This window comes from Haematobia irritans, chromosome 1 (genome assembly GCF_050003625.1).
Source record: "Haematobia irritans isolate KBUSLIRL chromosome 1, ASM5000362v1, whole genome shotgun sequence".
Lineage (NCBI taxonomy): Eukaryota > Metazoa > Arthropoda > Insecta > Diptera > Muscidae > Haematobia > Haematobia irritans.
In genome coordinates, this window is record NC_134397.1 from 119,778,627 (window position 1) to 119,792,144 (window position 13,518).

A 13,518-nucleotide genomic window follows, 5' to 3' on the forward strand; every position below is an offset into this window, starting at 1 on the left:
TCACCAACATTACTGAAGTGGGATAATCCACCGCTGAACAACTTTTTGGTGTTCGGTCGTAGCAGGAATCGAACCCATGACCTTGTGTGTGCAAGGCGGGCATGCTAACCATTGCACCACGGTGCTGTGTACGTATACATACGTGCAAAAAATAAAATATTTAATACTTCAATTATTTGTGGAATTTGAAATATTTGGCAATGTCAAAAGACTTTCTTGACTACTGTAGCTATCATCTTGCCTAATGTGGGTCAAAATTTAATTTTGTGCCTTTTTATGCCAAAATTTCATTCAAAAAGTCGAAACTTTTTTATAGTAAACATCGAAAGGTCAAATTTGTGCTAAGACCGGAATTTAGCTCTTTATGTTCTGAAAATTCACCAAAAAATTAAAGTCCACCTTTGAATTATCTCAAAAGACGAATGTCACGAAATGACAGAGAAACCTTCCCGGATTACTCTTAAATAGCGTCAAACACAACTCTGCAGTGGTGTCCCGGTAGCTCTGATTCAGCAAATTTGGCTGAGCGATTTACCTTAAAAAAGAAGAATCGAATAACCGGTCGATATTGAACTTTTTCTTCGCAGGGTGGCCTTTTTTAAGAAATTTGGACGAGGCTCATAAAAATATGACGGTAGCAATTGCAAGAGAAGTGCCATATTCACTCAAAAAAAAAAAATGAACCCTCTAAGGCAGTAAAGCTAATTGAACTCTATTTTAGTTCATGGAGTTATTATGTTTTGAAGAAGTTTCCTTGACTTTAATAATTGTTAGCGTACGTTAGTAAAATTAAATTAATTGTCGTGAACTTCAAATGGCACCAAGGACATTTTTGCAACTTCATCTTTCAAACTACGAAATTTTTTTAACAAGTAAAAAAATTAATTACGTCTAATAAGCTTTCTTGAATTTTTGTGATATCGACTTGTAATCGGTTTATTAAAATTTTCTAAAACTAACATAAATTTTCTAATATTATCAAAAAAAAAAAAAATATTTTTATATATTATCCTCGTGGGTTCATTGTTTTTTGAGTGCAGTTCATAGCACAGTTCCACCTTCAAAATAATGACATTTAAAGCTATCTAGCTTTAAATCTAGGTCCTAATAAATCAGAAGGCTACAGTTCTGCTTTATGGAATTTTCATTGCTCTTTTTGACAAACTTTTTTATTTTTTTAAGTTTATTTCTCTAAAGTTTATTTCTTTAAAGAAAGCTCGTATATTAGTTGCATTGAATTTCTATTTACATTGGTAAATTATGGGAACATGGGAGTATATACATGCATACATGCATCTCCAAGTAATTTTTTTTATTTTATGTCCCTTTAAACAAATTTTATACGTTTCCCTTTTTTGATAACTTTTTGTGGTTTGCAACAATCATTTTAGGTTAGCAATATATCAATTTCCACAACATAAAATTTGGCACAAAGCTACCTTAAAAAAACACACACACAAATATGCTTCAAATATCTGGTCACATATTTTATGGGCCACAAAAAATACCTAAGCAATGATTCAACCACCCACCTTTGACTAAACACTCAACCACCACCAGTATAATCCTGCGTTTGGCCATATTTCTCACCTCTAACTTCTATTCTAATAACAACTCTCTCTGTTAAAGGCAGTTGTTATTGGTCTGGTGGTGGTGATGGTAGCCGCAAGGTGAACAGCGACAGGTGTTGCCAATTGTCTGTAAAGCACATTTATATTTATCGCATTGGCAAAATGACGTAAAAAACGAAAACACATATACACTCTCAAACATAGAATAGCCATTAAATGCTCGTTTTGGGTATTTTTAACAAACCAAATGAAACCCGCCGAACCAAACCCAGAGTAAAAGTTCAAAGGTAACTCCATACTAGCACGTAGGAAATAGGACATAAAACTCATACATATGCTAGTATGAATGGATATATGAATGAGTTTGAATGGACCTAGGTCGTTTATTTCTATACCTTTGATGTTCTCCTGGGGTTTTTTAAAAATCCATAAAGTCAACCATTAATGGTTGTCGCGAGTATATTTGCCGCGTTTGCCTAAGAGTGGTAGTCGATCAGATGGGATGGGGCTAGATTTAGAAGCTTTTCTGGTTTTTTTTATCGCCATATTGGCTGTTACTCTCTGCTCGACTTGGCTAAATGGCCTTAGCCACATATTTGGGGATTAGTTCGAATTAAGTTTAATGGAATTGAAAAGACTTTCGTTGGGCAAAGGTTATTGGCCAGTTTGTTAGTTTTTCTATGGAGCTGATGGAAGTTTTTTTTTATTCTGTTTTTGGTGGAGACTATTTTCCGTTCCATTTACTTTGGGAAAATTTATCCAATTTAAATCAATTACTGGTGAAATTCATGGGAATGTTTGTAAAAATCTTTTTTCTGTCCATAGCATTTTAATTAAGAAATAACATGTCTAGACTAACTGGCTGGCGTGAAGGCTCGTGGCGATGGTTGCAAAAACAAAAGACACCGTTTAAATTACCGAAAAATCGAAAATTTTACACTACTAAAACGCATTTACCATGCATACACGTACACACACACACCTAAAGATAGAAAACCCTATTTCCCCAATAGGTTATAGGCATTTGGACCAATACTCATTATGAAATAAGGGTAGTTAAGATATTTGAAAAATACATTCTAGTGAATATGTTACTAACAAGTTGGAATAAAGTCAATTAAATGTCTAAGGATTTCTTTCTGGGGCTAAAGGTGGTTGGTTCGCCCTGATTTAGTGGTCTATGTTTCAATTGAATTTTCCATAACTAAATGCAAGCACGCGTCCCAGTAATGGTTAATTAAAATCTCATATAAGTCAACTGGTTAGGTTTTCTAAAGTCACATTTCTCCTCATTATCTACCAAGTATGGGAAGGGAGTTTTATGTGAGAATAAAATCAAATATTTGTTTTTCCTTTCACTTTGTGGGAATCTGGATGAAGACATCTTCCGATTACAATGTCAGTTGACAAGTGTAACGAAAAGCGTAAATGTTAATTGTATAGCGGGTTAATGTAATGAGCATCAAATGAAGGAGATGAAAAAAACTTTTGAGAATTTTAGGAATTGCCTTTGTATGTTACCCTGGGAACGATTTGGAGAATATGTATCTTGATCACAATTTTTATGGATAACGGTCCTTTTTATGCAAGAGAAATTATAGTTTGTTTCTCACACTGTCTTTAATGAGTTGTCGTGATGTATTTTTTTAACTAAAAATTTACATGGAAAAGCAACTCCTGATATTGTCAAAAATTGACGGATAGGCTTTTATTAGAAAAAAGTTAAAGAATCAAAGTATACGTTTTATAATCTAGGAATGGGAATGAGAAACGAAATGCGACTATTACAGTTTTACAAAATTTGAAAAGTAGACTTTCGACTGTTCGATATTTTTTATTTTGTAGAAGTCGATTTTTCGTCTCATTAAAAATTTAAATCAATCAATAAAAGACGATTATTAAAAAGTTGCGACTTGTTTGATGTGTTTTAAGCATAAAAAGGGGATAAATAACATTTGTCGACTTTTCGGCTTTATCGAATAATCGATTTTGGTCACTAGAAAAATCGATTAGTCAATCTTGACTAATATCAATAGCCGATCAATAGTCGCTTTTCATAAAATTCAATCGAATTTGAAAATTACGAAAAGTCGACTACGACTTTAATATGGCCTATCGAAGTGTGTCAAAACCATTTTATCGATAAACGCCATTTGGCTCGCTTCGAAAATACCCTTAAAAAATTGTTTCCTATTTAAGTGTTTTTGCTAGAAAATGAAAAACTGCAATATGCGATCATTCGACTTTTTTGTGAACTTTAAATTGAACTAATCGATTTTGATTTTTTTTTAATTAAATAATCTACTGAAACGGATCAATTAAATATTGGCGTCCACTTTTAGAGTAACTTCACAGAATTGGGACTGCTTAACAGTCCCATTTGTGCCAGCTCAGAATCTTCAAAGCTAAATCCTATTGTTCCTATTTTTGAAAATCCAAATACTTTCTAAAAAACTAACGAATTCGATGAAGTCGAATTGATTTTGCTAAGCAGTACAGATCATCTACTACTAAGCTGAAAATTTCTCTTCAAGGTAGTATAACAGCCGTCCGGATATTGAAATCAGTACAAATTATTAAACACTCCCTAATTTTTTGTTTTTTGCTGCTGGGCAATATATTGTCTAATTGTTATCTTTCATCTTCATCTCTATTATCCTACCAGTATGTATAGACAAACTCCTCCAGTTATACAACAAACAAAAAACTGCAACGGAGGGGAGTGAATTGTTTTTTATTTCCCCATAAAAAACAACAGAAATCTCTTGAATTGAATTCGAATTGCAAGGATATGTGAAAATGAATCTGTCTATCCTTGACATTATTGACAATTAATCATAATAAACCCTAATAACTGGCCTTCACATTTGTTTACACTCAAAATCACATTTAACCCAAGATGTAAGTAAGGAATTGAAGCATATCCCAAAAAACTTTCCATCCAGGTCTTTATTTGGCAATTAGTCAATATTTGTTGACATTCCTTGCCTTTGGCAAAAAAAGGTGAATATCCTAAAAAAAAAAAACTAAATAAACTCCCCTATCTTGGCTAGGTCATCAATCAAAATTGTCTTTGGCTCAGCAAAAAAAAAGGAACCCTATGCCAGTATAAGTTTGGGTATCTTTTTTGCAATTTTCCAATCGAAAGTTAACGTACCATAAAAACAACAACTTCTTCCTTCCTAGTTTGTTGCTGTTTTTTGTCCACTTACCTGCAGGATAAACGACAATATGGAGTTTTTTTGTTTGTTGGTTGACTGGTTCGGTTAACATTCTATCATCGTTGGCTTTCAACAGAAAACCAATTAAGATTTGCTAAAACATTCTCGAGTGTGGAGGTTAACGATGCTTGGTTACTGGATTTTGTATCCGTTGATTTGGGACTGAATGACTAGCAGAATAGATGGATGATGTTTCCAAGCAGACATGGTTGCAGTTTAGGAGGACGTATGTATGGAAGAGGAGACCATTATGGTTAGCAGGATAGTCGTCAGTGTTAGCAAATGATACGTGAAAAGTGACAATTGACGAGATCGATGACGTTGGCATAAATTCGTTTTTCGTTCTTTGTTTTTCTCATATCGCCTATTGCTGCATGAATTGGTGATATATGAGCCATGGGATTTTTTTTTGGCATTTGGTCAATAACTTTTCTGTTTTGAGTTGATAGAAAAAGGCAATTTTCATTGGCTCTCTTTAAATTTAGATTTCATGGGAAGAATTTAATATTTAACAAAGCCAAATAAAACTCTTTAGGCTACGTTAAATTTAATTTAATTTTATTTGTTCAGGCTTAAATAAAATAGGGTGTATTTCACGAAATTAATTTAAATGAAGTGTTTTAAATTAATCTTTTAAAGCAACCTTAAATCAAATCAGTTCAAATCAACCCAATTTGATTCAGTTCAATTCAAATTAAAGGTAAAGTACTTTTAAGAATTGATATGATAAAATAAATTAAAAAAAAATCCCAGCCAGATCTATACTAAAGGCTGTGGAAAAGTTCATTCGCCAGAACTGAAACATGTACAGTCTAGGCGTGTATAGATTTGTATCTGGCGTTTTCTTTTCAATGGTTCTATTAACCAAGTTCCTTAATCTAATTTGTCCACATAGCTCGAATAATAATTAATTGTAAATTAAGATATAATGCATTTGGACGTTAATTGCCTGTTTGAGTACCAGGCTAACATGAAAAATAATAAATTAAAAAATTAAATTTAAATGACTTGATAAAAAAAAAACAAAATTTGGTACTCCAAAAGAATTTAATAAAAATAAATCAACAAATTTAAATTTATTTAAAACTTAATTCAATCAAATAAAATTAAATTAAATTGAAAAATGATTCCCAAAATTTCGATATTTTTTAAATATTTTGAGTAATACAAATCTACAGCATCAAAAAATTTTAGAACATTTATCAAATTTGGTTTAAATCAATTTTTTTACAAAAAAGTAACAAAAGAAAATAAGTGTAAATTAAAAAGCAATTTTAAATTGCTATTTAACGAAAAAATAACACAACACAAAAATAAATTATAAGCTATTTCATATTGCTTTCGTACTCAAAAAAAAGTTTTTAAAGATTTCCTTTTATACTTCATCGTTTTCAGTAACATCTTAAAAATATCAAGACATCCAAAGTTGCATCAGATATACGGTCTAAGGGTTGTTCATACATGAATTACGGCAATACAATAGCCAAAATGGGTCAATAATAATTAAACCTTTTTAATAAAAAAAATTATTAATACGGAAATTTAACAAATTTGAATTATTTTTGGGGATCCCGAAAAATCTTGGGTCTCAAAATATAATATCCCGAGATTCAGGATGCTTCCCATTCAGAAAATCCCGTGATTTCAGGACGGGATTAATCCCGAATGACAGCCCTAGTTCATAGATTATTATGCTTTAGCTAAAAGTTGTATAATATGAGAGTTTTTTTCACATTAAGATTTTTTGTGTACGTTAGTTAAATGAACTAAAAAATAGTGAGATATGCACAAACGAGGGACGTAATTTTTGTTAAATTTTGAAATTATACGAAATTCTGAACTATTTTGTGCGAAATACGAATTTAGTAAATCATTATACTATTTTTTTTTAAATTTCTACATTTTATCAAAAATACGCCAATCATGTACTTTGTATGGCACTAAAGACTTTGTTGCAATTTCAAACCCAATGATCCAATTACTTTTTTAATTGAAATTTCTTCAATCCTCGAAATTATAGTATCACTTAAAAAATTAATTGAAAGCCAATTACAAAATTAATTGATACAATTAATTTTTGTTTCAATTAACAAATTTGTTGAATCAATTTAATTTTAATTGAATATTTTTTAAAATTCAATTAAGAATTTAACTGGAAAACTTTTCGTGAAATTTTTTTTCTGTGTTTAAAATTTTCTTTAACAAGTAAAAACATAATTATGTCAAATAATTTTTTTTTTTTAATTTCTCAAAAAATATTTACTAACTAATATTTCTAAACCTAACCAAAATTTTCTTTCCTGGTTCACTTTTTTGAGAGTAGTTAAGCTTATTTTAGGAGATCGAAAAGAGGCTTCTTTATATCCGATTTCAGTTTTGAAAGAAACTCAAATCACTAAGAGATAGAATACATGCATAATTATAGGTTTAATCGGCTTAATCGAATTGTCCCCTTTAATGTATTGTGTTGCTTAATTTTTCTCAATATACATAACTTCCACTTAAAATGCAATTCACAGATTATTGCAACATCGAAAGTGTATCAAAAAATCTATAACTATCAAGTTATTATTCCATACCCGCTGTTATACTCTTCAAATTTCAGCAAAGAGCTCTTTAAATATACTTTAATCACACCATGTGAAAAGGTTATAATATTCACCATTGTTATCATAACACATGTACGAGTATTATCAAGAGGTTGGGGAGAAGCAATTGGCTCTCACCCTCAATTGGCATAGAACCTAATAAACAGAAACGTTTTTTTTTTTCGCTCACTATTGGAAGAGTAAATGCTGTGTGTTTTTGCGAAAATAAAAAGCTGGAACTTTTCTCATAAATTAATATTTACCCATTTTTCTTTGTGTTGTTGTTTGCACTGCTGTGAGTTGTGTGTGTGCTTTTTTCTTTTGCCATTCGACGCTCATTTTTGGGTAAATAAAAATTTTTGATTTATTCTCTTGCCATTTTATATACCTTCCTACCAACTCTCACACACACACGCAGAGCCACAATGGCAAAATCGAATAATAAATATACAAATGTATGATATAAATGTATGTGCTTGCTTGTTGGAGTGGTTGAATGGGGCCGGAGGGGTGGGGGAGTTCATTTAACATCCATACAAACGTGATGTTATAATTCTTCCATTATTATTTTTATTGTGGGGGTGGCTTAACATTCATTTAGGGTTGCCATGCTACATGCATATACACTGAGTGGTCGTAGTACCAGTCGTCAGTCTACTATATTTATGTAATATCACCACACTGATATTAAACAAACAAACAAACTCTCACACATATACATATACCATGATATCGATACAATACCATCACAGTTATAATGGAAGTGAATGCCAGCAAACGTAGAACCATGAGAAGTACCTACCATCAGTAGCTGAAGAAGCGGCATTGAAACTAGGGAAGACAGGGTAGTGGTGGCAACAAAAGACGAAGAAGAATAACATTTTCAAGTATTGTAGTACGAGTATGAAAAGTGTATTTATTCTGGGGTATTTATGTATTTTATAATTACTGCACATGCGTATTTTTGTACTTAAATCCCCACAGAAACAAAAATTCCCCCTCATCACAACTAAACTACACTCCAAGTTCTTCTAGCCTTGCCACTGTCATTGTGCTCTACCCCAATGGGTTTTGAGCCATTCCAACAGCAAACTCTGGTGTCAACAAAGGAATATGGAAACCAGGACATTTGTTTCGTTGAGATGGAGAAGCAAAACGAAGAGCGATTATTTTTGTAAAGGAAGGATGGCTGGGGAGTGGGGGCTCTTATTTTATTTTATGGAGGGTAACAATTTTTCACAAAAGCAAGACAAAAACCCCCGCACACACACACACACTCACAAACGACGAAAGCCGAAATACAAAAACAACGACAGCAGTAGCAAAATAAAGATGGCGTTCTCCAAATAAATAAATATATAAATATCTTGTTTTATAAAATCTACACAGATCATGAATTCTAGCAAGGAAAGGGACTCTCATCCCAAATACTCCACATATACACTGAAGGCAACGGGGGTGCTAGAAGAAAGGCCAAAGTACATTTATTTTCATTTAAAAGCAAAAACAAAAAAAAGAAACACGAACAAAATAAAAAAAAAACAAATTTGATTGAAACAGCTTAAAATTTAATATTAAAGTTTGCTCCAAGTAATCGAAACATACGTAGCACTGTTACTGTTACTTTGGGGAAATGTGGCAACACCATCTGTTGCCATTTTCATGAGGAGATAGCTTTAACGAAGTCAAAGAAAATATGTCATACTAGAATTTATTTTTTCTGATTGACACTTTTGACAAGCTGTGTAGGGGAAACAATATCATAATCAATAAATTGTGTATAATTTTTTTGTGTACAAAATAAGTTATGGGTCGTACATAAATATTCATGAAAATGAGATACTTTATTTCATTCAAAAACAATAAAAATTACCGTTTATAATTTTATAAATACACTCAGAGTGAAAGTGAACCCACCATAAAAGAAAATGTAGAAAATATTAACTAAAACATTTTAGTAATTGCAACATGTCACAAATAAGTTTATAATTTTTATCAAATCGAAAAAATATATTAAAAATAATTATTATTTTTCCGTTGTTTAAGAATTGTTCATGTTTTGAAGAAGAAAATGAAATTAAAAATTGTAAAAATGTATTTAGCGATATATGAAGTTCAAAAAAGACACAATTTAAGGAAAATTTACTCACTTCATTCATTTTAGGAGAATATTAACTATTTTCAAATTTAGTAAAATTGTGTACTGAATTTGTATACAATATTTTTCTCCCTTTTAGTTCGTGTAATTAAAGTAAACAAAAAATAATTAAAACAAAGATCACATTTGGCATGAACTAAAATAAATAGGCTTTTTTGAACTTCTATCGTCGACTGGAAATTTTAAAATTTTGCGGCATTCAGACTCCACTATTTGGTTTCAGTTATTACGGGTAATTTAAAAAGTTTGAATCCTGGTTTACATTTCACATTTTTTACGGGATAACGTATGGCATCTCTACACTCAAAAAAAAAGTTTAATTGGATCCAAAGATTTTGATTCCGAGACAAAGATGCGGTTTCTTTAAACTAAAGGCATTTTTTAGGGACCTCCCTGGCTTTAAATCTAGGATCGATAAAATTAAAATTGGATACAGATCTCATTCATCGAATTTTTATTCTCTGTTTGCGATATATTAATAAAGGTATTCATGTACAAACACATTCCAGTTTCGAAATCCAAATTATGCAAAGTACTTCAAAGTAAAGGCTGTTTTCTTAATGCAAAAAAAAAAAAACTTTAAACAAAAGATGCAAATCCTTAAAATAAGAGTTAGCCTATATTTGAAGCATTTTTATCTTAAATTTAAAAATTCAATATGTCAGTTGAGTTAAACACATTTCTTTAAATTAAAAATGTTTTTCTTTATTTTAAGGAACATTTGCCTTACTTCAAGAATCTACAACTTCAACAGAGGGACGCAAAATTTCAAGATTTGTGTCCTAAATTTAATGAAAAAAAATTTTTAAGCAAGGATTATAAACTTTCTTTTAATTAAAATGTCAATATTTTAAAGAATTTTGTCCTTAGCATTGTGTAAATTTCGAGTCCTAAAATTTAAGATGCATAATCTTCCATATTAGGTCAATATTTTTTTCAGTGTAATATTTACATTTGATTTAATTTTTACATATGACAATTGGTAGGTATAATTGGTACCTGAAAATAATAGTAGATTTTGAAAAAAAAATTTTAGAGGTTTTTCACAGGAACATCACTGTGACATGTCACACGTTTATCTTTATTCTGTTCGGGCACATATATTATGTGGTTCTGCTTATAGGGAATTTCATGCAATATACGGGTAACGATGATAGTCTACCTTAGTGTTGCCAAATGAAAATTTCTTATTCTATTTCGTTGACATAGCGTTGCCAAAGATTCCTGATTTTTTAAAGCCACCACTAAGCCGTGTTTGTAAAATCCGATTTCTTCTTCTTCACTTTTTTATATTAAAAATTTAAATTTCAACGCGAAAAATCCTAATCATCCATATTTTTCTTTCTTTCAGGTGTGGTTTAAGAACCGTCGTGCCAAGTGGCGTAAACGTGAACGTAATGCCATGAATGCTGCCGTGGCTGCGGCAGATTTTAAATCTGGTTTTGGTACACAATTCATGCAACCCTTTGCCGATGATTCTCTCTATTCATCCTACACTTACAATAATTGGACCAAAGTTCCCTCACCGTTGGGGGCCAAACCATTTCCATGGCCCGTCAATCATCTCGGATCAATGGTTACCACGAATCACCATCAAAATTCGGTGAATTGCTTTAATACGGGTGCCAGCGGTGTAGCCGTGAGCATGAATAACTCTATGCTGCCTGGTACCATGGGTACAAATTTGACAAATACCAATGTAGGAGGTGCTCCCTGCCCCTATAGTACACCTGCCAATCCCTATATGTATCGTGCGGCCGCTGAACCCTGTATGACCTCCAGCATGTCGTCGAGTATTGCCACCTTACGTTTAAAGGCGAAACAGCATACCACAGGCTTTTCAAGTCCCTATTCGGCACCATCGCCCGTCTCACGATCCAATTCAGCCGGCCTCTCAGCTTGCCAGTATACGGGAGTGGCTGATGTTGTCTGAGAAAACGCCCTTGGGGCCCTGCTGAATCAACATCAACACCATTTGCATAATTTCTCGGGCACCCACAGTGGCGGCGGCAGCGGTGGAGTTGGTGGTGTCAACAATGGCAACCACTGTTCCAATCTCAATACAAATTTGCAACACTTACATCACAGCAACAATAATTCGCTACTTCATAATAACAACTTGTTGATGGATCATCATGATGGAGGTGATACGAAATCTCCCCATGATCATCAACATAATGATGTTACAGGCAATAATGGTGGTGGTGGTAACAATGGTGGCGGCAGTGGTAACTCCAATGGCCTAATGGGCTCAGGTGGTAATACAGATGGTGGCGATGATGATGAGGATGTTATCGATTGAATTCAAGAGTAAAATGTATGAAATAACCTCTCCCTCCTCCTCATCCACCACCTCGAGCAAATAAAACAGAATATTGACACCCTTTAGAAGAGAAGATATATCAAAATTGTAGTTTTAAGACATTTGAAAATAGTTGACAACACAAAAAAATCAATCAACTTTTTTTTTAGCAAAAGAGATTTAAAAGAAAAAAAATAATTGTTATTTGTAAAAATGAGCGTAAAATAAAAGAAAATTGATAATAGTTTACTAAGATAACATAATAAGAAAATGTAATCGTATAAGAGTATAACCTTTGGCTCTGCCTTGTGTGGTGAGATGGTTGATAGTGATTTGGGAAAATAAGCTATTAGAATTGAAGTTTACAACTATTGTATGGTAATTACCACAGTTCATAAGGCGGCCTCTGTCATCAGTGGTGTTTTTCCCTTTGGTGGAAAACAATTTTTGGTATTGCTACATATGTTAACTAATTCAAATGAATTGCCATATGACTTACAACTTCCTCACTTACAAGGCAAAGCAAATGAAATGTATTTTTAAAAATACTTAAAACAAGAACAATAACTACTTTAAATTATTTTGATTGCAAGGAAACAAAACCCCTTTAACCAAAAAAGCCTCCCAAAGATATACTTTATATTCTGGTCATTTATGTTCATTTTTTTTTTTGGTAAAACAAAATCATTTCCTAAGCTGAAATCATTGTAAATATTAACAAATTTCTAGGATAACTTATCAAAAACATTTATGCCAAATATTATTTAAATAAATTTCTTAATTATTCTCATTTAGTTATTTAGTTTAGCTGATTTTTTGCATTTATATATATTTGTCATATTTTTTCACTCTCAATGTTATTTGTCTTTATTGATCTATACATATATATATATAAACTTTTTTTTTTTTAATTCTGTTTTTAATATTATTCATTAATCGTAATTAATATAGACTTCTTAAAATCTATACATATTATTATTGTATAACAAAATAAGATATTGATAATAAAATCGAGAGTAATACATATTAAAGAAAAAATATTAAAAAACAAATATCAGAGAAACCCCGGAACTCCTCCCTAAAAAACAAATACACATCAACAACAACAAACCGGAAACAACAGTTTTTAAGAAGTTGTCTAGTCGTATATAAACTGAAAATAAAAATAATTATAATAATTAAAAAATTATACCACAAACCAAACAAACAAACCAAAAAAAAAAATCACATAAGTAATTTTTAAGGAATTTAATCAAAACAAAAAAAAAAAGAAGAAACAATAAAAATTTAATAAAAATCCAAAAAAAAAAAAATGGTGTATGATTTATAAAAAATATTAGGTCTGTGATTTTGTTAGAAATGTAATTAAGTACTCAACTATGCCCTCAAAACTCAAATGTGAGCTATATTAAAATACGGCCCAAATTTGGAATGGTTCTTTAAACCAAAGAAAAAAAATTGGAAGAAATTTGTGGCTTCAATATTTTCAAAAAGTCAAATCAAAACAGGGCCGGATATATACCAAATTTAGCACAGTTGTTTATAGTTTAAAATACTTTGAGATTTCCAATATCATGAAAATCGTATCCTCTTAAAATTTCTCCCTGATCAAGAAAGAGATATTTTAATTTGTTACAAACGGGATGGAATTTTGAGTATAAAAATAAATATAACAACA

The 13,518-nt window shown here is 31.5% G+C and overlaps 1 protein-coding gene across 1 annotated transcript in view; it reads left to right on the plus strand.

Annotated features, from left to right (window-relative positions):
• Ptx1 (pituitary homeobox homolog Ptx1) overlaps positions 1-13,145 on the plus strand; it is a 91,316-nt gene extending 78,171 nt beyond the window's left edge. Inside the window, exon 5 of the mRNA XM_075291500.1 lies at positions 10,890-13,145. Within this exon, the coding sequence (XP_075147615.1) occupies positions 10,890-11,471 (582 nt within the window). The 3' untranslated portion in view covers positions 11,472-13,145. The remainder of the gene's footprint in view (positions 1-10,889) is intronic.
• The last annotated feature ends 373 nt before the right edge of the window (positions 13,146-13,518 follow it).